A 25,413-nucleotide genomic window follows, 5' to 3' on the forward strand; every position below is an offset into this window, starting at 1 on the left:
AATTCCTTCTGTGGTTGTTGAAGCAAACTACATAATGGAGATTTACATTCGCGTTTTGGTCGCATTTTTCTATGTAAATTATGTTAACAGATGTTTTTATATTTTTCCTTCAAAGCCATGGAATCATGATACTGTGTCTATTTTTTAAGCGTTCTTTAATTCGTTTGTAATTGTCAATATATAGGTCTAGGTCAAAGTATGTCCGTATGCAATTCACTTTCTTGATTATATGAAGCTGTTCTTTGCGGCTTGTCTGAAATTGCATAATTAATTTTGCCAGCAGAAAACTCGGGCCTCATGCGAACATTTATAGTTGCAACAAGAAAATTTATCAGCAAAGTGTGGTTACCAGTGAAGCTGCCAGAGACTTGTGCAGTCTCTCATGAGGATTTGCTTGAAACTGTTCGCAGTTTGCCTGTGTCAGTGGGCGTCATTTGAAAGAATCGACGGAAACATCTCTGATTTCTGAGTCAGCCTGATGGAAAGTACTTAACGCTTTAGGTCTAACAAAAGGTCAGTGTTTCATTTTTGAAACTGTCCTTATTCTCATTAGTTGAATCCCAAGAACACTGCCTGAAAGACCAGCACACTGCTCAATGTCTTCGAGTCATCAGCCTTTTTTCGAGCTCAAAGTATCTGTCCATGGTGCTGAAACACTCCTCGGGAGTTCAGACACACTCGCAGCTGGAGATATCTTTTTCTCCTCAGCCATGTTGTCAGCACTTTAATGAGAATGATGATAAGCATAAAAGTTTAATATATTTGTATTTAAAAATCTGAATTGTTGCAATTTGCGTGGCTTTTTCGGTTCATTGTCTTAATATGGAACTGACATCCACATTTTTGTATTACAGTATTTTCCTGTGTTCATGAATGTCGCAGTGTTGAAATCAAAGTTTCTTCTGGGTTTCTTTCAGAGTGTCAACCACTGGTATTACTTTTTCTATTGTCTACTTCCACGATATATCAACTTTCAGAAAGCTAAAACTAACGTGACATTAAGGTTATTAGCAATTCGTATTAAGCTCATCGGTACTGAGGTGAACAACACCTCTCCAATGCTGAGCTAATTACAGTGAATAGATGATGTAGCGTGTGTGTGCGTGGACACGTGGGCGTTTGTTTTTTTTAAAAATGAGTGATTGCTGCACGTGTACAGTTATTTTAAGGTAGGAGTATCTCAATGTGGTTTGAGACTTTGTGAAGAAGAGTTTCATAACATATGAGTATGAAGATTCAAAAAGAGACTCACGATGTCGCTGTTGGCTGACAGAAAATTGGCCCTCACCACTCCGCCCACTAATACCACCACAGAGATACCATTTGCACATTTTCCAGAGAAACGGTTACATTTCCCACCGTATTTATTTTGTACAGTGCTGTGAAGCGTTGGATGATTGAGGGTTTTTGGACAGCTCTTATTTTGTCGCAATAGAAACTATAAACTGGACGAGCTGAGGAGCCTTTTTGTGTCAGGATGGGAGACAAAGGACTTCGTCCGATCTTCTGCTTCGCTTCCTTTCTTGTAACGCTGCACCTCGTTAATGGAGACCTGAGCTATTCTGTTCCAGAGGAGATGAAACGCGAGTCTGTCATTGGGAATGTAGCCAAAGATCTCGGTCTTGATCTGAGGACCTTGTCTTCCCGAAAGGCCCGTGTTGATTTTGAGGGGACTCGTAAGCGTTACTGTGACATTAATCTGAGCAGCGGAGATTTGATCACATCGGAGAGAATTGACCGAGAAAGCCTTTGTGGCAAGAAACCCTCGTGTGTTGTGAAAGTAGATCTGGTGTTAGAAAATCCTTTGGAGCTTCATCGAATAAGTCTTCATATTCAAGATGTAAATGACAACTCGCCCAAATTCAAGGACAACTTGATTGAAATGGAAATCAGTGAGTCCGCAGACAAAGGTAACCGCTTCTCTATCGAGGAGGCCCATGACGCAGATATCGGTCAAAATGCAGTTCAGAGGTACAGTCTTCAAAAAAATGACAACTTTATTCTCGCTGTTGACAGCAACAAAGTTGAGCTCGTGTTGGAGAATACACTTGACCGGGAGAAACAAAAAGAGCTGAATTTGCTTCTCACAGCTTTGGATGGTGGCTCTCCTCAGAGATCAGGTACAGTCGTCATACACGTCACTGTGCTGGATGCTAATGATAACGCCCCAGTGTTCAGCCAGGCCGTTTATAAAGCCAGTCTGCCTGAAAACTCTCCTCCAGAGAGCACAGTGATTACTGTTAGTGCTACAGACGCAGATGAAGGAGTGAATGGAGATGTGACATATGACTTTGGCCACGTATCTGATGACGATGTGAATGTTTTCTCTATTGATCCCAAAACAGGAGAAATTAGAGTCAGTGGTTTGATTGACTTTGAAGAAAGTAGTTCTTTTGAAATGAGGGTTAAAGCCAAAGATGGTTTGGGACTAACATCGTACGCCAAAGTAATAATCGATGTTACTGATGTAAATGACAATGCTCCAGTCATATACTTGCAATCTCTGACTAACCCCATACCTGAGAACGTGTCACCTGGTACAGAGGTGGGCATCATTAACGTGCAGGACAGAGACTCTGAGAACAACAGACAGGTGCGCTGCTCCATTCAGCAAAACGTCCCTTTTAAGTTGGTTCCCTCTATTAAAAACTATTATTCTCTGGTGAGCACAGGACAACTGGACCGCGAACTAGTGTCTGATTACAACATTACAATCACTGCCACTGACGAGGGCTCTCCACCTCTGTCCTCCTCTAAAAGTGTTCAGTTATCTGTAGCAGACATCAACGACAACCCACCTGTGTTTGAGGAGCAGTCGCACAGCGCATATGTGAGTGAAAACAACAAACCTGGCTCCACTTTATGTTCCGTTAGTGCTCGAGACCCCGACTGGAGACAGAACGGGACAGTGATTTATTCTCTGTTAGCTGGTGAGGTGGGCGGTGCCCCGGTGTCCTCCTATGTGTCTGTGAACGGAGACACGGGGGTGATCCACGCTGTGAGGTCGTTTGATTATGAACAGCTGAGGAGTTTTAAAGTGCACGTGATGGCCAGAGACAACGGTTCTCCTCCTCTGAGCAGCAACGTGACCGTCAGTGTGTTCATATCGGATGTGAATGACAACTCTCCTCAGATCCTGTACCCCGCCCCGGAGGGCAACTCGTTCATGACCGAGCTGGTCCCCAAAGCTGCACACGGAGGCTCTCTGGTGTCCAAAGTGATCGCGGTGGACGCGGACTCCGGCCAGAACGCCTGGCTGTCCTATCAGATAGTCAAATCCACTGATCCTGGACTTTTCACTATCGGTGTCCACAGCGGAGAGATCAGGACACAGCGGGACATTTCTGAATCTGACAGCATGAAACAGAACCTGATTGTGTCAGTGAAAGATAACGGACAGCCCTCTCTGTCTGCCACGTGCTCCATGTATTTACTTATTTCTGATAACTTGGCTGAGGTGCCAGAACTGAAGGACATTTCTTATGATGAGAAGAATTCCAAACTGACCTCTTATCTGATCATCGCTCTGGTGTCAGTGTCCACCTTTTTTCTGACCTTCATCATCATCATCCTGGGTGTGAGGTTTTGTCGCAGGAGAAAGCCCAGACTGTTGTTTGATGGAGCAGTCGCCATCCCGAGCGCGTATCTGCCTCCAAATTACGCAGATGTTGACGGCACAGGAACTTTACGCAGCACTTACAATTATGACGCCTACCTGACAACAGGATCTCGAACCAGTGACTTTAAGTTTGTTTCATCTTACAATGACAACACACTGCCTGCTGACCAGACTCTGAGGAAAGATCCAGGAGACTTTGCTGATGTGTTTGGAGATAGCGATACTTCTCCTGAGGTAAGAGTATCAAACTATTGATGCATTATTTTATCAGACAAATGGCTTCTCACTCTTTCAGATTTTGGCTGGCAGTTTGAAATTCATATTGGTTTCATCGCTTCTTAAAATACATTGAAAAATAACCCACACTTGCTGTACTCAGGTACATGCTGACCATTAACCTTTAGAAAAAAACAGTATCGGAAATAACAGATATGGAGATCATGGCTCATTTATTCACTCCTTATTTTGTTTATTCTCAAAGAAGGTTTCGTTTTTGCGCTGTTACAGGCGAGTCAGATATGCATTTTTAACAATTGGAACTTTTCAAATTGTTCATAATTTCCTTTCTTTTGCACTCTAATTTATCTTTAGAGGGAAAGTTTGAATGTGTCTCAGTGCTTGTTGTTGTGGGTAGGATTTTTCTGATCAACTCCTTCCGTCCTTGTTCATAGGAAATAACTTGTGCTTTGTAAATCTTATTATGGTCTGTACTTTTAGGGGTTGTCCTCTGTCATTTATGTTGTACATCTTCTCCCTTTATTTATGCTACAAGTGCATGCACTTCAAATGTGAGCAGCCTTTTTTATGTAACAAAGCCTTCATTGTTTATATATACATCTTCATATCAACCCTCCCAGATAAAATACTATCTCTTTCTATTTCTGTAGTGTATATTTGACTTACTGGTGTTCCAGTGACTGTGGATTTGTCTCCAGTGTGGGTTGCATTTTGCTGTGAAGTCTAGCTGTTTGTTCAAGGTGTTAAGTTTTGTAAATAATGAATACCCTATATTTTAGTGGTGCTGAGCAAAGAGATTAATTTCCTGCAATTAAATCAAACTTTGGTCCTTTTGTGCCCTCAGTAATTTATAAAGTCTTTCTTTTCATTTGTCTCTACATAGTTATGACGTGTCAAAAAAGGCATTCTTCCCTATGAAGCTTAAATCATTCCTTAAAATGTTTAAACCATGTAGTTTGTCATTTCATTCCCTATTTCATTGTTTTTGAGGATTTGCCATAAGCTGCATTTGTTGCTAATGTTCACAAACAATAGAATTTGTGGCCGAATCAGGTTTCTGGATGGTTGTGAAAGCTTTTCAGGAGACATTTATCCATATAGATATATTAATCAAAAATTCAACTTTATGGATATTTTACTTTAGGCCAGTAATATAAATGTCCCTTTATTTCATCACCCTTAAAAATGCAGTGGTCAATATGAGGCGCCTTGATGAAATGATGCTCCTCTTTTAGATGTGCGCTTTACTGTACGTTTGATCCTCTCAACATGTCTCAAGATAGTTCAGTATATCATTTCCACTGTGAAAGAATTTGCTGCCCTAATGCTGTCTTCATAATTGTATGACTTTTACATACTTGCGTCTCGTAGACGTTTGCAGTTTCTAGACGAGACTCACGATGTCGCTATGCACCAGCTGGAATAGATGGTGTGTCGACATCCACCCACTGTTGTCGACGCTGAATGTGACTGAAGGTGCTGCAGTTGGTGTAGCTGAGGCAGACGCTTGGTCTTGGGTTGTGGAGATTTTTGTTTAAATCCTTCGTATTTTGGCTTTGCATGTGGACACGGACTAGGACACGATTGCTGTTTCAGATCGACGTCATGATGGCCACCACTGGACTCGCATTGCAAAGCTGTGCCGTTGCTCTCCTGCTCTTTTCTTTGCGCTTTGCCAATGGGGATGTTAGCTATTCTTTTCCGGAGGAGATGAAACGCGGATCGTTGATTGGAAATATCGCCAAGGACTTGGGTCTTGAAACAAGCAGACTATCCGCTCGGAAGGCCCGCATTGACACCGATGGGAGCGACAAACGTTATTGTGAGATAAATCTCCGTAACGGGGATCTGATTGTTGCCGACAGGATTGACAGAGAGGGCCTGTGTGGAGACAAAGCATCCTGCGTGTTAAAACAAGAGCTCATGTTAGAGAATCCATTGGAATTACATCGAATTAGTCTCCATGTTCAGGATGTAAATGATAACTCTCCGCAGTTTAACAAAGAATTGATCCACATAGATATCAGTGAAAACGCGGTCAAAGGTGCTCGTTTTCCAATAGAAGAAGCACATGATGCTGATATTGGCAAATATTCAGTCCAGACGTACAACCTCCAAAAGAATGAGAATTTCATTCTGGGCGTTGGAACAAATTCAGTCGAACTTGTCCTGAACAAAGAGCTCGACCGAGAAAATTTACAGGAAGTCAGTCTGCTTCTCACAGCTCTGGATGGTGGTTCTCCTCAAAGGTCAGGTACCGTAGTAATTCACATCACTGTCCTGGATGCTAATGATAATGTCCCAGTGTTCAGCCAGGCCGTTTATAAGGCCAGTGTTCCTGAAAACTCTCCACTAGGTACTCTCGTGCTGACAGTGAGCGCAACTGATGCAGACGAGGGACTGAATGGAGACGTTACATACGATTTTGGACACATTTCAGAGGATATAAAGTCAATGTTTGCAATTGATCATAAGACAGGTGACATAAAATTGACGACCATGGTCGATTACGAAACGGCGTCATCGTTTGAACTGCGAGTAACAGCAAAAGATGGTTTAGGTTTAACTTCTTATGCCAAAGTCATCATAGATGTGACTGATATAAATGACAACGCCCCGATTATATATCTAAAATCACTGACCAATCCCATTCCTGAGAACGTGCCACCTGGTACAGAGGTGGGCATCATTAACGTGCAGGACAGAGACTCTGAGAACAACCGACAGGTGCGCTGCTCCATTCAGCAAAACGTTCCTTTTAAGTTGGTTCCCTCTATTAAAAACTATTATTCTCTGGTGAGCACAGGACAACTGGACCGCGAACTAGTGTCTGATTACAACATTACAATCACTGCCACTGACGAGGGCTCTCCACCTCTGTCCTCCTCTAAAAGTGTTCAGTTATCTGTAGCAGACATCAACGACAACCCACCTGTGTTTGAGGAGCAGTCGTACAGCGCATATGTGAGTGAAAACAACAAACCTGGCTCCACTTTATGTTCCGTTAGTGCTCGAGACCCCGACTGGAGACAGAACGGGACAGTGATTTATTCTCTGTTAGCTGGTGAGGTGGGCGGTGCCCCGGTGTCCTCCTATGTGTCTGTGAACGGAGACACGGGGGTGATCCACGCTGTGAGGTCGTTTGATTATGAACAGCTGAGGAGTTTTAAAGTGCACGTGATGGCCAGAGACAACGGTTCTCCTCCTCTGAGCAGCAACGTGACCGTCAGTGTGTTGATATCGGATGTGAATGACAACTCTCCTCAGATCCTGTACCCCGCCCCGGAGGGCAACTCGTTCATGACCGAGCTGGTTCCCAAAGCTGCACACGGAGGCTCTCTGGTGTCCAAAGTGATCGCGGTGGACGCGGACTCCGGCCAGAACGCCTGGCTGTCCTATCAGATAGTCAAATCCACTGATCCTGGACTTTTCACTATCGGTGTCCACAGCGGAGAGATCAGGACACAGCGGGACATTTCTGAATCTGACAGCATGAAACAGAACCTGATTGTGTCAGTGAAAGATAACGGACAGCCCTCTCTGTCTGCCACGTGCTCCATGTATTTACTTATTTCTGATAACTTGGCTGAGGTGCCAGAACTGAAGGACATTTCTTATGATGAGAAGAACTCCAAACTGACCTCTTATCTGATCATCGCTCTGGTGTCAGTGTCCACCTTTTTTCTGACCTTCATCATCATCATCCTGGGTGTGAGGTTTTGTCGCAGGAGAAAGCCCAGACTGTTGTTTGATGGAGCAGTCGCCATCCCGAGCGCGTATCTGCCTCCAAATTACGCAGATGTTGACGGCACAGGAACTTTACGCAGCACTTACAATTATGACGCCTACCTGACAACAGGATCTCGAACCAGTGATTTTAAGTTTGTTTCCTCTTACAATGACAACACACTGCCTGCTGACCAGACTCTGAGGAAAGATCCAGTAGACTTTGCTGAAGCGTTTGGAGATTGTGAATCTTCTCCTGAGGTAGGAACACCTAAATGATCCAGCCAAACTCCTTCCAGCTATGATTTGTACTACATTTCCTTACTTTTTTTTATGTAATTATTTTTTTTTTGAACAACGATCTTATTCGGCAGTGCAACATGCGTAGTCTAGGACGTTCCCTTATATCAATGCATACGTTCAGTGTTACTGCATGCATTGTCTTTAGTTTCTCTTGTGCACAAAATTATACAATGTTCGTCATATCGCATGAATAATTTAAACATCGAATGCAGATTTTCCGCATATGTGGTCAGTGGAGAAGATGCTGTTGATCTCATTTCCTTTAATCTCCCTCACAAAACGAAGTACTTGTTAGCGCAGCATTGGCTTGTCGGTCTGTGTATTCTGAGCAGGGCCACAGGTTTCTGTTTGTGTGTGTCTCTATCCGTGGTGCTGAAAACCATTGTCGTACTTTGATGTGTTGTCGGGAGCAACTTACTTCTGTCTTTTGTCACCTTTCAATGGTTTGATTAGCTTCCAAGACAATTTGAATTGTTTTCCTGGCAGCACTTACGGAAACGGTCTGCGGTCAAACATTTTTTCACATTTGTTGGTTCAGGAGGCGAAACAATCTTGATTATATAGTCTTGTAAAACAGAGAATAATAACAATCTCACTTTACTTTAAAAATATATAAAAGGATAAAAGTGTCTCATTGCTCCTTTTAAATCCTAATTACAATGTTTTTTATTCAAACGTGAAAGCCAAAGAACCTGATAATGTGTTAAACTGTTATATATTTCTTTTTCTCTCATGGTGTCACTGCAGACCCGTTATGGAGTCAAATGTTTAGTCTCCTCCGCACACCACCCATTATCGAAATCAACCACCATTCGTTTAATTGTAGCTTTCAGTACATACAAGGAATCTTTGGAAGCCACATATTGATTGGGGAATTTGACATTTGATCAGTCCCAGTCCTTTGACTTGTAACTATGTGGCAGCAGTTGCATAAAAGTTCAGACGTGAGTATATGATGATTGAATTGCTGCTGCCGCAGTTCATAATCAGTGATGTTTGCTGACTCTGTGTTCAGTCTTGGCTATTACTTTTTGTCTGAATGGGCTAATGTAAGGAAACCAGAAGTTTCTTTTTGCCAGCAAAAATGTATTTCAGTACAATTATACTGTGCGAGGAGAGTGGTTATTTGCACAGCAGCTTGTAATTATGTTAGGTTCACATTTTATGAACTGTAAAGTAATGCTCTGAATGTTTGTGTCCATATGGATTTAGTATGAAGGGGTTGTGACGGCAGCATGGCTGTATAGAATATAATGTCTTCTTCATGACATTATAATGGATTTATAGTGTTTTGCAATCATTCCAGCACTCCACTTTAACAATACAACATTATTCTACAGACATATGATGTAACTGCATGTATAGTCAAATTTCAGCTGTAGTAAATGATCTTTTTCTGACTGCATACACGACAAAACCCGGCGTATAATGAATATTTGAGCACTTACAAACTATATTTCTGCAGCAAAATATTGCGGCTATCTGTCTCTTTGTTTCCCTTTTATGAACTCTTTTGTCACCGTTGTGTCCCTGCCTGTGATGCTGAAATGAATCATGGCGCTCTCTTATCTGAAAGTCTGCTAAAGAGATGGTTGAAACTGAATGGATGCTATGCATTGTGTATCACTGTGACTGAACTTTACTCTGCTTAATTTAATCAAAGTTTCTGTGCACAAAGCATTTGATCTTTGAACTTGGTTTTGATTGATTTTTTTCAATGAAATGTGAAAACTAAACTTAAAAAAAAAAAAAAAAAATCAATCAAATGTAAAAATGGCTGTTAAAGCTCTGTATGACAGTGCCATTATAGTCAGGAAACAATGAGCGAGTAACGATAAGTGTTGCCTTGGTGTAGCCACTGAAATTGTCAGGTTGTTTTCGTTTGCATTGCTATAACAGATTGAAACTCTTGGTGTCACTGTGCACCAACAAAGGCCCAAAGTGTCCACTGCTTCATCCATTCTTTTCCACCATTGCAAAGCGTCATTGTGGTGCGGTGTGTCTGTCGGTTAAACAGAATACAAAAGCTCTGCATTGTGAGGATATTCGGACAGTCATTTGAAACGAGGAATACAACAGCTTTTGACCACTTTTTTGAACTGGCAAGGGGAGGACGAAGGCCTGGCAGAACATGGGAAATACAGCGCACAGAGGATTTTCTATGAAGCGCTATTGTGTTTTTTTCGTTTTCATCGTCCAGCGTTTGGCGTCTGGAGATGTGAGCTACTCTGTTGCAGAGGAGATGAAACGCGGTTCTGTGATCGGTAACATAGGCAAAGATCTCGGGCTTGGGGTCGCCACACTCTCGTCGCGTAAAGCTCGCATTGACACAGACAGGAATGACAAGCGGTACTGTGATATTAATCTGAGCACCGGAGATTTGATCGTTACTGAGAGGATCGACAGGGAAGGCCTTTGTGGTAAGAAGGCGACTTGCGTTTTAAAAGAGGAGCTTGTTTTGGAAAACCCATTAGAGCTGCATCGTATCAGTATTCATGTGCAAGATATAAATGACAACGCCCCACAGTTTAGTGAAGACTTGATTTCGTTTGAAATAAGAGAATCAGCTGACAAAGGAGCAAGATTCCCCCTCACTGAAGCTCATGATGCAGATATCGGCACAAATACTGTTCAGCGCTACAATTTACAAAATAATGAGCATTTCACCATAAATGTAGCTACAGAGGGCAGTGGACGGAAACACTCCGAGCTGGTTTTGGTCAAAGAATTAGACCGAGAGCAAGAGAGAGAACTGAAATTGCTGCTTACAGCTGTAGATGGTGGTTCACCACAGAGATCAGGTACCGCGACCATTCACGTCACAGTGCTGGATGCTAATGATAACGCCCCGGTGTTCAGCCAGGCCGTTTATAAAGCCAGTCTGTCTGAAAACGCACCTTCAGATACAGAAGTTGTTACAGTGAGTGCCACTGATGCAGACGCTGGACCAAATGGTGATATAACGTACAATTTTGATCATGTATCTGATGAGCATGTTTCTTTGTTCTCGCTTGATCCTAAGACAGGGGAGATACGAGTAAAAGGCTCTGTTGATTATGAGACTGAGACCTCCATTGAACTGCGAATAAGAGCAAAAGACGGACCGGGTCTTACGTCCTATTGTACAGTCATTATAGACATAACAGATGTCAACGACAACCCACCTACAATCAGTTTGAAGTCTCTGACTAACCCCATACCTGAGAACGTGCCACCTGGTACAGAGGTGGGCATCATTAACGTGCAGGACAGAGACTCTGAGAACAACCGACAGGTGCGCTGCTCCATTCAGCAAAACGTCCCTTTTAAGTTGGTTCCCTCTATTAAAAACTATTATTCTCTGGTGAGCACAGGACAACTGGACCGCGAACTAGTGTCTGATTACAACATTACAATCACTGCCACTGACGAGGGCTCTCCACCTCTGTCCTCCTCTAAAAGTGTTCAGTTATCTGTAGCAGACATCAACGACAACCCACCTGTGTTTGAGGAGCAGTCGTACAGCGCATATGTGAGTGAAAACAACAAACCTGGCTCCACTTTATGTTCCGTTAGTGCTCGAGACCCCGACTGGAGACAGAACGGGACAGTGATTTATTCTCTGTTAGCTGGTGAGGTGGGCGGTGCCCCGGTGTCCTCCTATGTGTCTGTGAACGGAGACACGGGGGTGATCCACGCTGTGAGGTCGTTTGATTATGAACAGCTGAGGAGTTTTAAAGTGCACGTGATGGCCAGAGACAACGGTTCTCCTCCTCTGAGCAGCAACGTGACCGTCAGTGTGTTCATATCGGATGTGAACGACAACTCTCCTCAGATCCTGTACCCCGCTCCGGAGGGCAACTCGTTCATGACCGAGCTGGTCCCCAAAGCTGCACACGGAGGCTCTCTGGTGTCCAAAGTGATCGCGGTGGACGCGGACTCCGGCCAGAACGCCTGGCTGTCCTATCATATAGTCAAATCCACTGATCCTGGACTTTTCACTATCGGTGTCCACAGCGGAGAGATCAGGACACAGCGGGACATTTCTGAATCTGACAGCATGAAACAGAACCTGATTGTGTCAGTGAAAGATAACGGACAGCCCTCTCTGTCTGCCACGTGCTCCATGTATTTACTTATTTCTGATAACTTGGCTGAGGTGCCAGAACTGAAGGACATTTCTTATGATGAGAAGAATTCCAAACTGACCTCTTATCTGATCATCGCTCTGGTGTCAGTGTCCACCTTCTTTCTGACCTTCATCATCATCATCCTGGGTGTGAGATTTTGTCGCAGGAGAAAGCCCAGACTGTTGTTTGATGGAGCAGTCGCCATCCCGAGCGCGTATCTGCCTCCTAATTACGCAGATGTTGACGGCACAGGAACTTTACGCAGCACTTACAATTATGACGCCTACCTGACAACAGGATCTCGAACCAGTGACTTTAAGTTTGTTTCCTCTTACAATGACAACACACTGCCTGCTGACCAGACTCTGAGGAAAGATCCAGTAGACTTTGCTGAAGCGTTTGGAGATTGTGATTCTTCTCCAGAGGTAGGAACACTTAAGTGATCCAGCCAAACTCCTTCCAGCTATGATTTGTACTACATTTCCTGACTTTTTTTATGTAATTATTTTTTTGAGCAACGATCTTAGGCAGTGCAACATGCGTAGTCGGGGACATTCCCTTATCAATGCATATTTTCAGTGTTACTGCATGCATTGTCTTTAGTTTCTCTTGTGCACAAAATTATACAATGTTCGTCATATCGCATGAATAATTTAAACATCGAATGCAGATTTTCCGCATATGTGCTCAGTGGAGAAGATGCTGTTGATCTCATTTCCCTTAATCTCCCTCACAAAACGAAGTACTTGTTAGCGCAGCATTGGCTTGTCGGTCTGTGTATTCTGAGCAGGGCCACAGGTTTCTGTTTGTGTGTGTCTCTATCCGTGGTGCTGAAAACCATTGTCGGACTTTGATGTGTTGTCGGGAGCAACTTACTTCTGTCTTTTGTCACCTTTCAATGGTTTGATTAGCTTCCAAGACAATTTGAATTGTTTTCCTGGCAGCACTTACGGAAATGCTCTGCAGTCAAACATTTTTTTCACATTTGTTGGTTCAGGAGGCGAAACAATCTTGATTATATAGTCTTGTAAAACAGAGAATAATAACAATCTCACTTTACTTTAAAAATATATAAAAGGATAAAAGTGTCTCATTGCTCCTTTTAAATCCTAATTACAATGTTTTTTATTCAAACGTGAAAGCCAAAGAACCTGATAATGTGTTAAAATTGTTATATATTTCTTTTTCTCTCATGGTGTCACTGCAGACCCGTTATGGAGTCAAATGTTTAGTCTCCTCCGCACACCACCCATTATCGAAATCAACCACCATTCGTTTAAGTGTAGCTTTCAGTACATACAAGGAATCTTTGGAAGCCACATATTGATTGGGGAATTTGACATTTGATCAGTCCCAGTCCTTTGACTTGTAACTATGTGGCAGCAGTTGCATAAAAGTTCAGACGTGAGTATATGATGATTGAATTGCTGCTGCCGCAGTTCATAATCAGTGATGTTTACTGACTCTGTGTTCAGTCTTGGCTATTACTTTTTGTCTGAATGGGCTAATTTAAGGAAACCAGAAGTTTCTTTTTGCCAGCAAAAATGTATTTCAGTACAATTATACTGTGCAAGGAGAGTGGTTATTTGCACAGCAGCTTGTAATTATGTTAGGTTCACATTTTATGAACTGTAAAGTAATGCTCTGAATGTTTGTGTCCATATGGATTTAGTATGAAGGGGTTGTGACAGCAGCATGGCTGTATAGAATATAATGTCTTCTTCATGACATTATAATGGATTTATAGTGTTTTGCAATCATTCCAGCACTCCACTTTAACAATACAACATTATTCTACAGACATATGATGTAACTGCATGTATAGTCAAATTTCAGCTGTAGTAAATGATCTTTTTCTGACTGCATACACGTCAAAACCCGGCGTATAATGAATATTTGAGCACTTACAAACTATATTTCTGCAGCAAAATATTGCGGCTATCTGTCTCTTTATTTCCCTTTTATGAACTCTTGTCACCGTTGTGTCCCTGCCTGTGATGCTGAAATGAATCATGGCGCTCTCTTATCTGAAAGTCTGCTAAAGAGATGGTTGAAACTGAATGGATGCTATGCATTGTGTATCACTGTGACTGAACTTTACTCTGCTTATTTTAATCAAAGTTTCTGTGCACAAAGCATTTGATCTTTGAACTTGGTTTTGATTGATTTCTTCCAATGAAATGTGAAAACTAAACTTAAAAAAAAAAAAAAAAATCAATCAAATGTAAAAATGGCTGTTAAAGCTCTATATGACAGTGCCATTATAGTCAGGAAACAGTGAGCGAGTAACGATAAGTGTTGCCTTGGTGTAGCCACTGAAATTGTCAGGTTGTTTTCGTTTGCATTGCTATAACAGATTGAAACTCTTGGTGTCACTGTGCACCAACAACGGCCCAAAGTGTCCACTGCTTCATCCATTCTTTTCCACCATTGCAAAGCGTCATTGTGGTGCGGTGTGTCTGTCGGTTAAACAGAATACAAAAGCTCTGCATTGTGAGGATATTCGGACAGTCATTTGAAACGAGGAATACAACAGCTTTTGACCACTTTTTTGAACTGGCAAGGGGAGGACGAAGGCCTGGCAGAACATGGGAAATACAGCGCACAGAGGATTTTCTATGAAGCGCTATTGTGTTTTTTTCGTTTTCATCGTCCAGCGTTTGGCGTCTGGAGATGTGAGCTACTCTGTTGCAGAGGAGATGAAACGCGGTTCTGTGATCGGTAACATAGGCAAAGATCTCGGGCTTGGGGTCGCCACACTCTCGTCGCGTAAAGCTCGCATTGACACAGACAGGAATGACAAGCGGTACTGTGATATTAATCTGAGCACCGGAGATTTGATCGTTACTGAGAGGATCGACAGGGAAGGCCTTTGTGGTAAGAAGGCGACTTGCGTTTTAAAAGAGGAGCTTGTTTTGGAAAACCCATTAGAGCTGCATCGTATCAGTATTCATGTGCAAGATATAAATGACAACGCCCCGCAGTTTAGTGAAGGCTTGATTTCGTTTGAAATAACGGAATCGGCAGTCAAAGGAGCAAGATTCCCCCTCACTGAAGCCCATGATGCAGATATCGGCACAAATACTGTTCAGCGCTACAATTTACAAAATAATGAGCATTTCACCATAAATGTAGCTACAGAGGGCAGTGGACGGAAACACTCCGAGCTGGTTTTGGTCAAAGAATTAGACCGAGAGCAAGAGAGAGAACTGAAATTGCTGCTTACAGCTGTAGATGGTGGTTCACCACAGAGATCAGGTACCGCGACCATTCACGTCACAGTGCTGGATGCTAATGATAACGCCCCGGTGTTCAGCCAGGCCGTTTATAAAGCCAGTCTGCCTGAAAACGCACCTTCAGATACAGAAGTTGTTACAGTGAGTGCCACTGATGCAGACGCTGGACCAAATGGTGATATAACGTACAATTTTGATCATGTATCTGATGAGCATGTTTCTTTGTTCTCGCTTGATCCTAAGACAGGGGAGATACGAGTAAAAGGCTCTGTTGATTATGAGACTGAGACCTCCATTGAACTGCGAATAAGAGCAAAAGACGGACCGGGTCTTACGTCCTATTGTACAGTCATTATAGACATAACAGATGTCAACGACAACCCACCTACAATCAGTTTGAAGTCTCTGACTAACCCCATACCTGAGAACGTGCCACCTGGTACAGAGGTGGGCATCATTAACGTGCAGGACAGAGACTCTGAGAACAACCGACAGGTGCGCTGCTCCATTCAGCAAAACGTCCCTTTTAAGTTGGTTCCCTCTATTAAAAACTATTATTCTCTGGTGAGCACAGGACAACTGGACCGCGAACTCGTGTCTGATTACAACATTACAATCACTGCCACTGACAAGGGCTCTCCACCTCTGTCCTCCTCTAAAAGTGTTCAGTTATCTGTAGCAGACATCAACGACAACCCACCTGTGTTTGAGGAGCAGTCGTACAGCGCATATGTGAGTGAAAACAACAAACCTGGCTCCACTTTATGTTCCGTTAGTGCTCGAGACCCCGACTGGAGACAGAACGGGACAGTGATTTATTCTCTGTTAGCTGGTGAGGTGGGCGGTGCCCCGGTGTCCTCCTATGTGTCTGTGAACGGAGACACGGGGGTGATCCACGCTGTGAGGTCGTTTGATTATGAACAGCTGAGGAGTTTTAAAGTGCACGTGATGGCGAGAGACAACGGTTCTCCTCCTCTGAGCAGCAACGTGACCGTCAGTGTGTTGATATCGGATGTGAATGACAACTCTCCTCAGATCCTGTACCCCGCCCCGGAGGGCAACTCGTTCATGACCGAGCTGGTCCCCAAAGCTGCACACGGAGGCTCTCTGGTGTCCAAAGTGATCGCGGTGGACGCGGACTCCGGCCAGAACGCCTGGCTGTCCTATCAGATAGTCAAATCCACTGATCCTGGACTTTTCACTATCGGTGTCCACAGCGGAGAGATCAGGACACAGCGGGACATTTCTGAATCTGACAGCATGAAACAGAACCTGATTGTGTCAGTGAAAGATAACGGACAGCCCTCTCTGTCTGCCACGTGCTCCATGTATTTACTTATTTCTGATAACTTGGCTGAGGTGCCAGAACTGAAGGACATTTCTTATGATGAGAAGAATTCCAAACTGACCTCTTATCTGATCATCGCTCTGGTGTCAGTGTCCACCTTTTTTCTGACCTTCATCATCATCATCCTGGGTGTGAGGTTTTGTCGCAGGAGAAAGCCCAGACTGTTGTTTGATGGAGCAGTCGCCATCCCGAGCGCGTATCTCCCTCCTAATTACGCAGATGTTGACGGCACAGGAACTTTACGCAGCACTTACAATTATGACGCCTACCTGACAACAGGATCTCGAACCAGTGACTTTAAGTTTGTTTCCTCTTACAATGACAACACACTGCCTGCTGACCAGACTCTGAGGAAAAGTCCGACAGACTTTGCTGAAGCCTTTGGAGGTTGCGATGACTCTCCAGAGGTAAGAGCGTCAAACATTTGACACATTGTGCAATGAGAAAAAACAAGAGTCCTCGCTTATTGAGATTTGCAACTCCAACTTTTATTTTTGTACAGATTTTGGTCATCATTTTCTCTCATTGTTTTTCACTAAGTCAGGTATAATACATCTTGACCTTTCCGTCTCCATGAAAACAGGATCAGAAAATAATTTAATAGTAATAATGGAAAATAATGATATAATGACTTACATCATTGAATGAGTGGTTTTAAGATGCATTTTGTGGGCATTGTGTGCCATGTGTAGTTGCCTTTGAGCTGCCTGTATAGTATTTTGGTTCCTGGCAAACATTTGAAGAATTTATTACTTGTTGACTTCTTTAAATTTTCGCTCATTTATTCAGTCTTTGTTTTATTTATTCTTGACAAAGGTTTAGTTATTGCCATTGTATTTACAGGAATCACAGACCAGTTTAATGTCTGAAAATGTTTCAATCGCTGAGAGTTGCCTTGCTTTTGCACTCTAATTGAACTTTAGAGGGAAAGTTTAAAAGTATTTCTGTTCTTGTTTTGGGTGAGGTTGTTCAGATCGATTCTTTCTTGTCGTTCAGAAGACACAAGGCATAGCTTGTATGTCATTTCATGGCTGACCTTTTTTGGAGTCTGGGTTGTTCTCCATTGTTTGTATTTTGCATTTTCTTCCTTCAGCTTCTCCTGTACAACTGCATGCTACTGAGATTTTAAGACTCATCTCAAGTAACAAGTCCTTGATGATTTATGCATTTTTAACATCATCATCATCATCATCATCATCATATTTACACTCCCATATAATATACTACCCTTTTCTTGTTTACACATAAGCTGATTTGCTTTCTGCTGTTCGAATGGTTATGAATTTGTCTCCAGTATTGGTGGCATTTTGCAGTGAAGTGGAGCTGTTTCCTGTACAGTTTGTAAATACAGAGTACCATATGCAGTAATTTAATGGTGTTGTGCAAAGTAATTTTAATCCTGCAGTTTAATCACACTTTGTTCTTTCTGACTCCTTCAGAACTCGTATAATTTTCCTTGTTTCTCTCTCCATCGCAATGAAATGTTAGTTCGGAAATAGTTTTTCTTTTGGCTTCAATCATTACTTTCATTATTCAAATGATTAATTTGGCAGTTCCTTTAACAATTTAAGTATCTTAGAGGATTTACTACAGCTGGTGTTTTGCCCCCATTTGTTGACAGACACACTATACTTTATGGACAACGGTTTGTCTGAATGGATGTTACACCATTTCAAGAAGCATTTAACCACAAAGATGTATTCATGAAACATTATTCTCCACTGATACTTTATTTTAAGAGACTCATACACATCTTCAGACATATATGAGTGTATTTTTTCAACAACTGAAAACAAGTGCTCAATCTGAGGTGCCCTGGTGAAATAATGCTGTTTTAGGTGTGCCCTTTAATCTATGTTTGATCCTCCTAACATGTCTCAAGACATTTCATTTTAATTCCCACTGTAAATGAATGTGTTCATCATAAATGCTGCTTACACAATTGTACGGCTTGTGCAGATTTTCTGCTATGGTGGAAGTATGCACTTTCTCGACGAGACTCACGATGTCGCTATGCACCAGCTGGAATAGATGGTGTGTCGACATCCACCCACTGTTGTCGACGCTGAATGTGACTGAAGGCGCTGCAGTTGGTGTAGCTGAGGCAGACGCTTGGTCTTGGGTTGTGGAGGTTTTTGTTTAAATCCTTCGTATTTTGACTTTGCATGTGGACACGGACTAGGACACGATTGCTGTTTCAGATCGACGTCATGATGGCCACCACTGGACTCGCATTGCAAAGCTGTGCCGTTGCTCTCCTGCTCTTTTCTTTGCGCTTTGCCAATGGGGATGTTAGCTATTCTTTTCCGGAGGAGATGAAACGCGGATCGTTGATTGGAAATATCGCCAAGGACTTGGGTCTTGAAACAAGCAGACTATCCGCTCGGAAGGCCCGCATTGACACCGATGGGAGCGACAAACGTTATTGTGAGATAAACCTCCGTAACGGGGATCTGATTGTTGCCGACAGGATTGACAGAGAGGGCCTGTGTGGAGACAAAGCATCCTGCGTGTTAAAACAAGAGCTCATGTTAGAGAATCCATTGGAATTACATCGAATTAGTCTCCATGTTCAGGATGTAAATGATAACTCTCCGCAGTTTAACAAAGAATTGATCCACATAGATATTCGTGAATCCGCGGTCAAAGGTGCTCGTTTTCCAATAGAAGAAGCACATGATGCTGATATTGGCAAATATTCAGTCCAGACGTACAACCTCCAAAAGAATGAGAATTTCATTCTGGGCGTTGGAACAAATTCAGTCGAACTTGTCCTGAACAAAGAGCTCGACCGAGAAAATTTACAGGAAGTCAGTCTGCTTCTCACAGCTCTGGATGGTGGTTCTCCTCAGAGGTCAGGTACCGTAGTAATTCACATCACTGTCCTGGATGCTAATGATAATGTCCCAGTGTTCAGCCAGGCCGTTTATAAGGCCAGTGTTCCTGAAAACTCTCCACTAGGTACTCTCGTGCTGACAGTGAGCGCAACTGATGCAGACGAGGGACTGAATGGAGACGTTACATACGATTTTGGACACATTTCAGAAGATATAAAGTCAATGTTTGCAATTGATCATAAGACAGGTGGCATAAAATTGACGACCATGATTGATTACGAAACGGCGTCATCGTTTGAACTGCGAGTAACAGCAAAAGATGGTTTAGGTTTAACCTCTTATGCCAAAGTCATCATAGATGTGACTGATATAAATGACAACGCCCCGATTATATATCTAAAATCACTGACCAATCCCATTCCTGAGAACGTGTCACCTGGTACAGAGGTGGGCATCATTAACGTGCAGGACAGAGACTCTGAGAACAACCGACAGGTGCGCTGCTCCATTCAGCAAAATGTTCCTTTTAAGTTGGTTCCCTCTATTAAAAACTATTATTCTCTGGTGAGCACAGGACAACTGGACCGCGAACTCGTGTCTGATTACAACATTACAATCACTGCCACTGACAAGGGCTCTCCACCTCTGTCCTCCTCTAAAAGTGTTCAGTTATCTGTAGCAGACATCAACGACAACCCACCTGTGTTTGAGGAGCAGTCGTACAGCGCATATGTGAGTGAAAACAACAAACCTGGCTCCACTTTATGTTCCGTTAGTGCTCGAGACCCCGACTGGAGACAGAACGGGACAGTGATTTATTCTCTGTTAGCTGGTGAGGTGGGCGGTGCCCCGGTGTCCTCCTATGTGTCTGTGAACGGAGACACGGGGGTGATCCACGCTGTGAGGTCGTTTGATTATGAACAGCTGAGGAGTTTTAAAGTGCACGTGATGGCCAGAGACAACGGTTCTCCTCCTCTGAGCAGCAACGTGACCGTCAGTGTGTTGATATCGGATGTGAATGACAACTCTCCTCAGATCCTGTACCCCGCCCCGGAGGGCAACTCGTTCATGACCGAGCTGGTCCCCAAAGCCGCACACGGAGGCTCTCTGGTGTCCAAAGTGATCGCGGTGGACGCGGACTCCGGCCAGAACGCCTGGCTGTCCTATCATATAGTCAAATCCACTGATCCTGGACTTTTCACTATCGGTGTCCACAGCGGAGAGATCAGGACACAGCGGGACATTTCTGAATCTGACAGCATGAAACAGAACCTGATTGTGTCAGTGAAAGATAACGGACAGCCCTCTCTGTCTGCCACGTGCTCCATGTATTTACTTATTTCTGATAACTTGGCTGAGGTGCCAGAACTGAAGGACATTTCTTATGATGAGAAGAATTCCAAACTGACCTCTTATCTGATCATCGCTCTGGTGTCAGTGTCCACCTTTTTTCTGACCTTCATCATCATCATCCTGGGTGTGAGGTTTTGTCGCAGGAGAAAGCCCAGACTGTTGTTTGATGGAGCAGTCGCCATCCCGAGCGCGTATCTCCCTCCTAATTACGCAGATGTTGACGGCACAGGAACTTTACGCAGCACTTACAATTATGACGCCTACCTGACAACAGGATCTCGAACCAGTGACTTTAAGTTTGTTTCCTCTTACAATGACAACACACTGCCTGCTGACCAGACTCTGAGGAAAGATCCAATAGACTTTGCTGAAGCGTTTGGAGGTTGTGATTCTTCTCCAGAGGTAGGACTATCAATATTACTGAGCCATTACGCTTTAAAGTAACTTTGTATTGCTTTTTTGTTTCTTTTTCTTGTAAAGCTGTCAGTCTATTAATGCCGCATTGGGGAGTCTCTCTGTGGCCTTTGGGTAAAGCTGCAGTTTGCTCTTCGTGCCTCTGTCCTTGGTGCTGAACCCAGTTGTTGCCCTTTTTGTGTGTTGTAATGAGCATTTTACCTCTCGTCTTTTTTTTTTGGGTTGTTTGTTTATTTCTTAACTTCGCAAGCGTTTCAGAGTACGTCTTACTTTTTAACTTTTATTGTTTCAAAATATCTCTATCCCATTTTGTCATCAGTGTTCGGCCTCTGTGTTACGTTCATACTTTGCTAATAGCTGAAAAAGAACGACAAAAAGTAACAACAATGGGATGATTGCAAATCTTTTGCAGAGTGAATAACATTTCACTTTTGTAAGTGCATCTCGTTCATACATTTCCTCTTATTGTTGTTGTTTTTGTTTTTTTTTTTCTATTCAGGAAGTATTGTTATTCCCTTTTTGTTTTAATCCCAAAGTAATTTTAGGGACAAACAAATGCCACCATAAGGCATGCTGTAGCTGTACTGCTGATGTATTTCCCCGATTCTTTTATCTTGAGTGAGATTTTCTGATGTAACTGAACTGGTTGTTCGAAGAAACTGGAGAAAACTGTTGCATTGGTAGAGAGAGATCGATCTCTGAGCAACCACTGAGTATTTCCCGAACAACACCGACAGACAGTATCCATAGAAAATATTCTTCAAAATACACATAATGTTGTCTTCCTACTATAGCTGTAAAATGCTGCAGGTACATTCATTTAGGAGGAGACAATCGTGTTTCACAAAGTTTTATAACACAGAGAAGCATCTCACTATGCTTTCAAAAAATAAAAATAAAACGATAGCGCCTCATTAAAGTTATTAGTGCCTTATTACACTACGTTTTAATGCAGCTGTGATTAAGAAAAAACAGAACAAACAAACAAACTACATATCTGCACATTTACCCTTATCAGGCGTTGTTTGTAGCGTTAGAGGTGCGTTGTAAAAATACACGGTGGTAGGTGAAATTGCATGATTTACAGGAAACACAGAAAGGCAGATTGTGATTAACTGTCTTAGTGTAAGCGAAAGAGTTATTTTCCATCACATGCAACACTTCTATAAAACTGTTATATTTCATTTTTACTCACGGTGTCAGTATAGACCAGCTAAGGCGTCAGACGTTCAGGCTGTTTTGCACACCACCCATTATTGGGATCGACCGCCCCTGTGTTCTCTATAGCCTTCAGCACAGACGACAAATGCTTGGACAGCACATATTTTAATCGAACATCCCATGTTAATGCTCGAAGGTAGCGTGTTTTAATTCGTGTCGTGCTGTGTGAGGATGGTGTGTGTACGGAGCGTTTTTCAAAGCTACGGCTTTGTCTTTTTCTTTGTTGTGGTGCACCGCGCACACGGAGACCTGAGCTATTCTGTCCAGGAGGAGCTCAAGCGCGGATCTGTAGTAGGAAATATCGCCAAGGACCTCGGGCTGGAGGTGGGCAGACTGTCTGCTCGCAAAGCTCGTGTTGACATGGAGGGAAACGACAGACAATATTGCGGGATTAACCTTCGAAGCGGGGATTTGATCGTTGCGGACAGAATAGACAGAGAGGAGCATTGTGGAGAAAAGCCTTCGTGTGTTCTCAAATTCGACTTGCTATTAGAGAATCCATTGGAGTTACACCGTTTGTCCCTGCAGGTGCAGGACGTGAACGACAATGCACCAATATTCCCGAAGGACATTATTAAGATTGAGATTACAGAGTCAGCTGACAAAGGAGCAAGATATCGCATAAATGCAGCACACGATGCTGATATAGGCAAGAACTCTGTTCAAAGCTACATTCTGCAACAAAACCCCCACTTTGTGTTTAGTATCCAGACGACAAATGCTGGCAGAAAATATGGTGAGTTGGTTTTAGATAAAGAGTTAGACCGAGAGGAGCAGCAGGAAATGAAATTATTCCTGACTGCCGTGGATGGTGGCTCTCCTCAGAGATCCGGGACTGTAGTCATACACGTCATTGTACTCGATGCTAATGATAACGCCCCAGTGTTCACTGAGGCCGTATATACAGCTACATTACCTGAAAACTCACCAGTTAATACCCCAGTTGTGACTGTAAGTGCGTCAGATGCAGACGAAGGTGTCAACGGAGAGATTACATATGAATTTAGCCGAATCTCTGATAAAACACGAAACCTGTTTTCTCTTGATGAGAAAACCGGAGAAATCAGTGTGACAGGAGGCATCGATTATGAAGAGGGTCCGAAATATGAAGTATTTGTTGAAGCCAAAGATGGTTATGGTCTCTCTTCAGAAGCGAAGGTGATTATTGATATCACTGATGTGAATGACAACGCCCCTTTGATATACCTGAAATCTCTGACTAACCCCATACCTGAGAACGTGTCACCTGGTACAGAGGTGGGCATCATTAACGTGCAGGACAGAGACTCTGAGAACAACCGACAGGTGCGCTGCTTCATTCAGCAAAACGTCCCTTTTAAGTTGGTTCCGTCTATTAAAAACTATTATTCTCTGGTGAGCACAGGACAACTGGACCGCGAACTAGTGTCTGATTACAACATTACAATCACTGCCACTGACGAGGGCTCTCCACCTCTGTCCTCCTCTAAAAGTGTTCAGTTATCTGTAGCAGACATCAACGACAACCCACCTGTGTTTGAGGAGCAGTCGTACAGCGCATATGTGAGCGAAAACAACAAACCTGGCTCCACTTTATGTTCCGTTACTGCTCGAGACCCCGACTGGAGACAGAACGGGACAGTGATTTATTCTCTGTTAGCTGGTGAGGTGGGCGGTGCCCCGGTGTCCTCCTATGTGTCTGTGAACGGAGACACGGGGGTGATCCACGCTGTGAGGTCGTTTGATTATGAACAGCTGAGGAGTTTAAAAGTGCACGTGATGGCCAGAGACAACGGTTCTCCTCCTCTGAGCAGCAACGTGACCGTCAGTGTGTTGATATCGGATGTGAATGACAACTCTCCTCAGATCCTGTACCCCGCCCCGGAGGGCAACTCGTTCATGACCGAGCTGGTCCCCAAAGCTGCACACGGAGGCTCTCTGGTGTCCAAAGTGATCGCGGTGGACGCGGACTCCGGCCAGAACGCCTGGCTGTCCTATCAGATAGTCAAATCCACTGATCCGGGACTTTTCACTATCGGTGTCCACAGCGGAGAGATCAGGACACAGCGGGACATTTCTGAATCTGACAGCATGAAACAGAACCTGATTGTGTCAGTGAAAGATAACGGACAGCCCTCTCTGTCTGCCACGTGCTCCATGTATTTACTTATTTCTGATAACTTGGCTGAGGTGCCAGAACTGAAGGACATTTCTTATGATGAGAAGAATTCCAAACTGACCTCTTATCTGATCATCGCTCTGGTGTCAGTGTCCACCTTCTTTCTGACCTTCATCATCATCATCCTGGGTGTGAGGTTTTGTCGCAGGAGAAAGCCCAGACTGTTGTTTGATGGAGCAGTCGCCATCCCGAGCGCGTATCTGCCTCCTAATTACGCAGATGTTGACGGCACAGGAACTTTACGCAGCACTTACAATTATGACGCCTACCTGACAACAGGATCTCGAACCAGTGACTTTAAGTTTGTTTCCTCTTACAATGACAACACACTGCCTGCTGACCAGACTCTGAGGAAAGATCCAATAGACTTTGCTGAAGCGTTTGGAGGTTGTGATTCTTCTCCTGAGGTAGGAACAGGTCCCACATATCGTTTTGTCTGAGGTTCTCACTAATTTTGCATATTTTAAGTCATTTAACACGTGCTTTTAGCTGACACTCTTAACAGGGTTTCAACAGGTTTCTTTGTTTTTGTTCATTCAGTTCAAATTAAATTTTCTTACATGTTCGATTGCATCTGTTTTAACTATTTTTCCTCCATTTCCTGCACATAAATCCACTCTCAGCATTTTCGCGAGTGGTTTAGCTTGGCAGACTTTGATGTTAGTCGCCATTATCGTTCCAGATCAAGAAATAATTTTCTCGAGTTTAAGGCAAATGTTTTCCCAGCGGTTTTACTCTAATCTGGCCTAGATTTTTCAGGGTTTACCAAATATCTCTCATCTGTCATATGTGAGTGTCCTATTAGTCTTTGTTTACTTTTGTTCCCACGTCTTTTCTCGTCCTGTACTTTTC

At 43.3% G+C, this 25,413-nt stretch overlaps 3 protein-coding genes across 25 annotated transcripts in view; all 3 read left to right on the forward strand.

Moving 5' to 3' along the window:
• Positions 1–25,413, forward strand: part of LOC139331585 (protocadherin gamma-C5-like) — a 296,020-nt gene that overhangs the window by 36,259 nt on the left and 234,348 nt on the right. For 2 of the 23 annotated variants that reach the window (XM_070963142.1, XM_070963166.1), the window contains exon 1: positions 21,249–24,968. The exons of 13 other annotated variants lie outside the window; for them this stretch is intronic. In XM_070963142.1, the coding sequence (XP_070819243.1) occupies positions 22,575–24,968 (2,394 nt within the window). In that variant the 5' untranslated portion in view covers positions 21,249–22,574. Of the gene's footprint in view, positions 1–9,815; positions 12,420–14,465; positions 16,986–18,372; positions 21,171–21,248; positions 24,969–25,413 lie in introns of those variants that run through there. 8 more of the 23 variants (XM_070963139.1, XM_070963160.1, XM_070963162.1 and 5 more) reach the window with 8 other exon arrangements.
• The window catches only part of LOC139331599 (protocadherin beta-16-like), a 236,821-nt gene that overhangs the window by 22,926 nt on the left and 188,482 nt on the right, over positions 1–25,413 (forward strand). The window lies entirely within an intron of this gene.
• On the forward strand, positions 1,370–9,603 carry LOC139331708 (uncharacterized). The gene is made up of 2 exons (XM_070963338.1): positions 1,370–3,853; positions 5,351–9,603. The coding sequence occupies exons 1-2, from the start codon at positions 1,478–1,480 to the stop codon at positions 7,859–7,861; spliced, it is 4,887 nt and encodes a 1,628-aa protein (XP_070819439.1). The 5' UTR covers positions 1,370–1,477; the 3' UTR covers positions 7,862–9,603.

Source organism: Chaetodon trifascialis, chromosome 5, assembly GCF_039877785.1.
Source record: "Chaetodon trifascialis isolate fChaTrf1 chromosome 5, fChaTrf1.hap1, whole genome shotgun sequence".
Lineage (NCBI taxonomy): Eukaryota > Metazoa > Chordata > Actinopteri > Chaetodontiformes > Chaetodontidae > Chaetodon > Chaetodon trifascialis.

Excerpts from the sequence above, each read along its gene's own strand:
- LOC139331708 (XM_070963338.1), top strand. The coding sequence starts at position 1,478 with ATGGGAGACAAAGGACTTCGTCCGATCTTCTGCTTCGCTTCCTTTCTT. Across the intron at positions 3,854-5,350 it reads ATAGCGATACTTCTCCTGAG|CTGAGGCAGACGCTTGGTCT; the intron begins GTAAGAGTATCA and ends CAGTTGGTGTAG.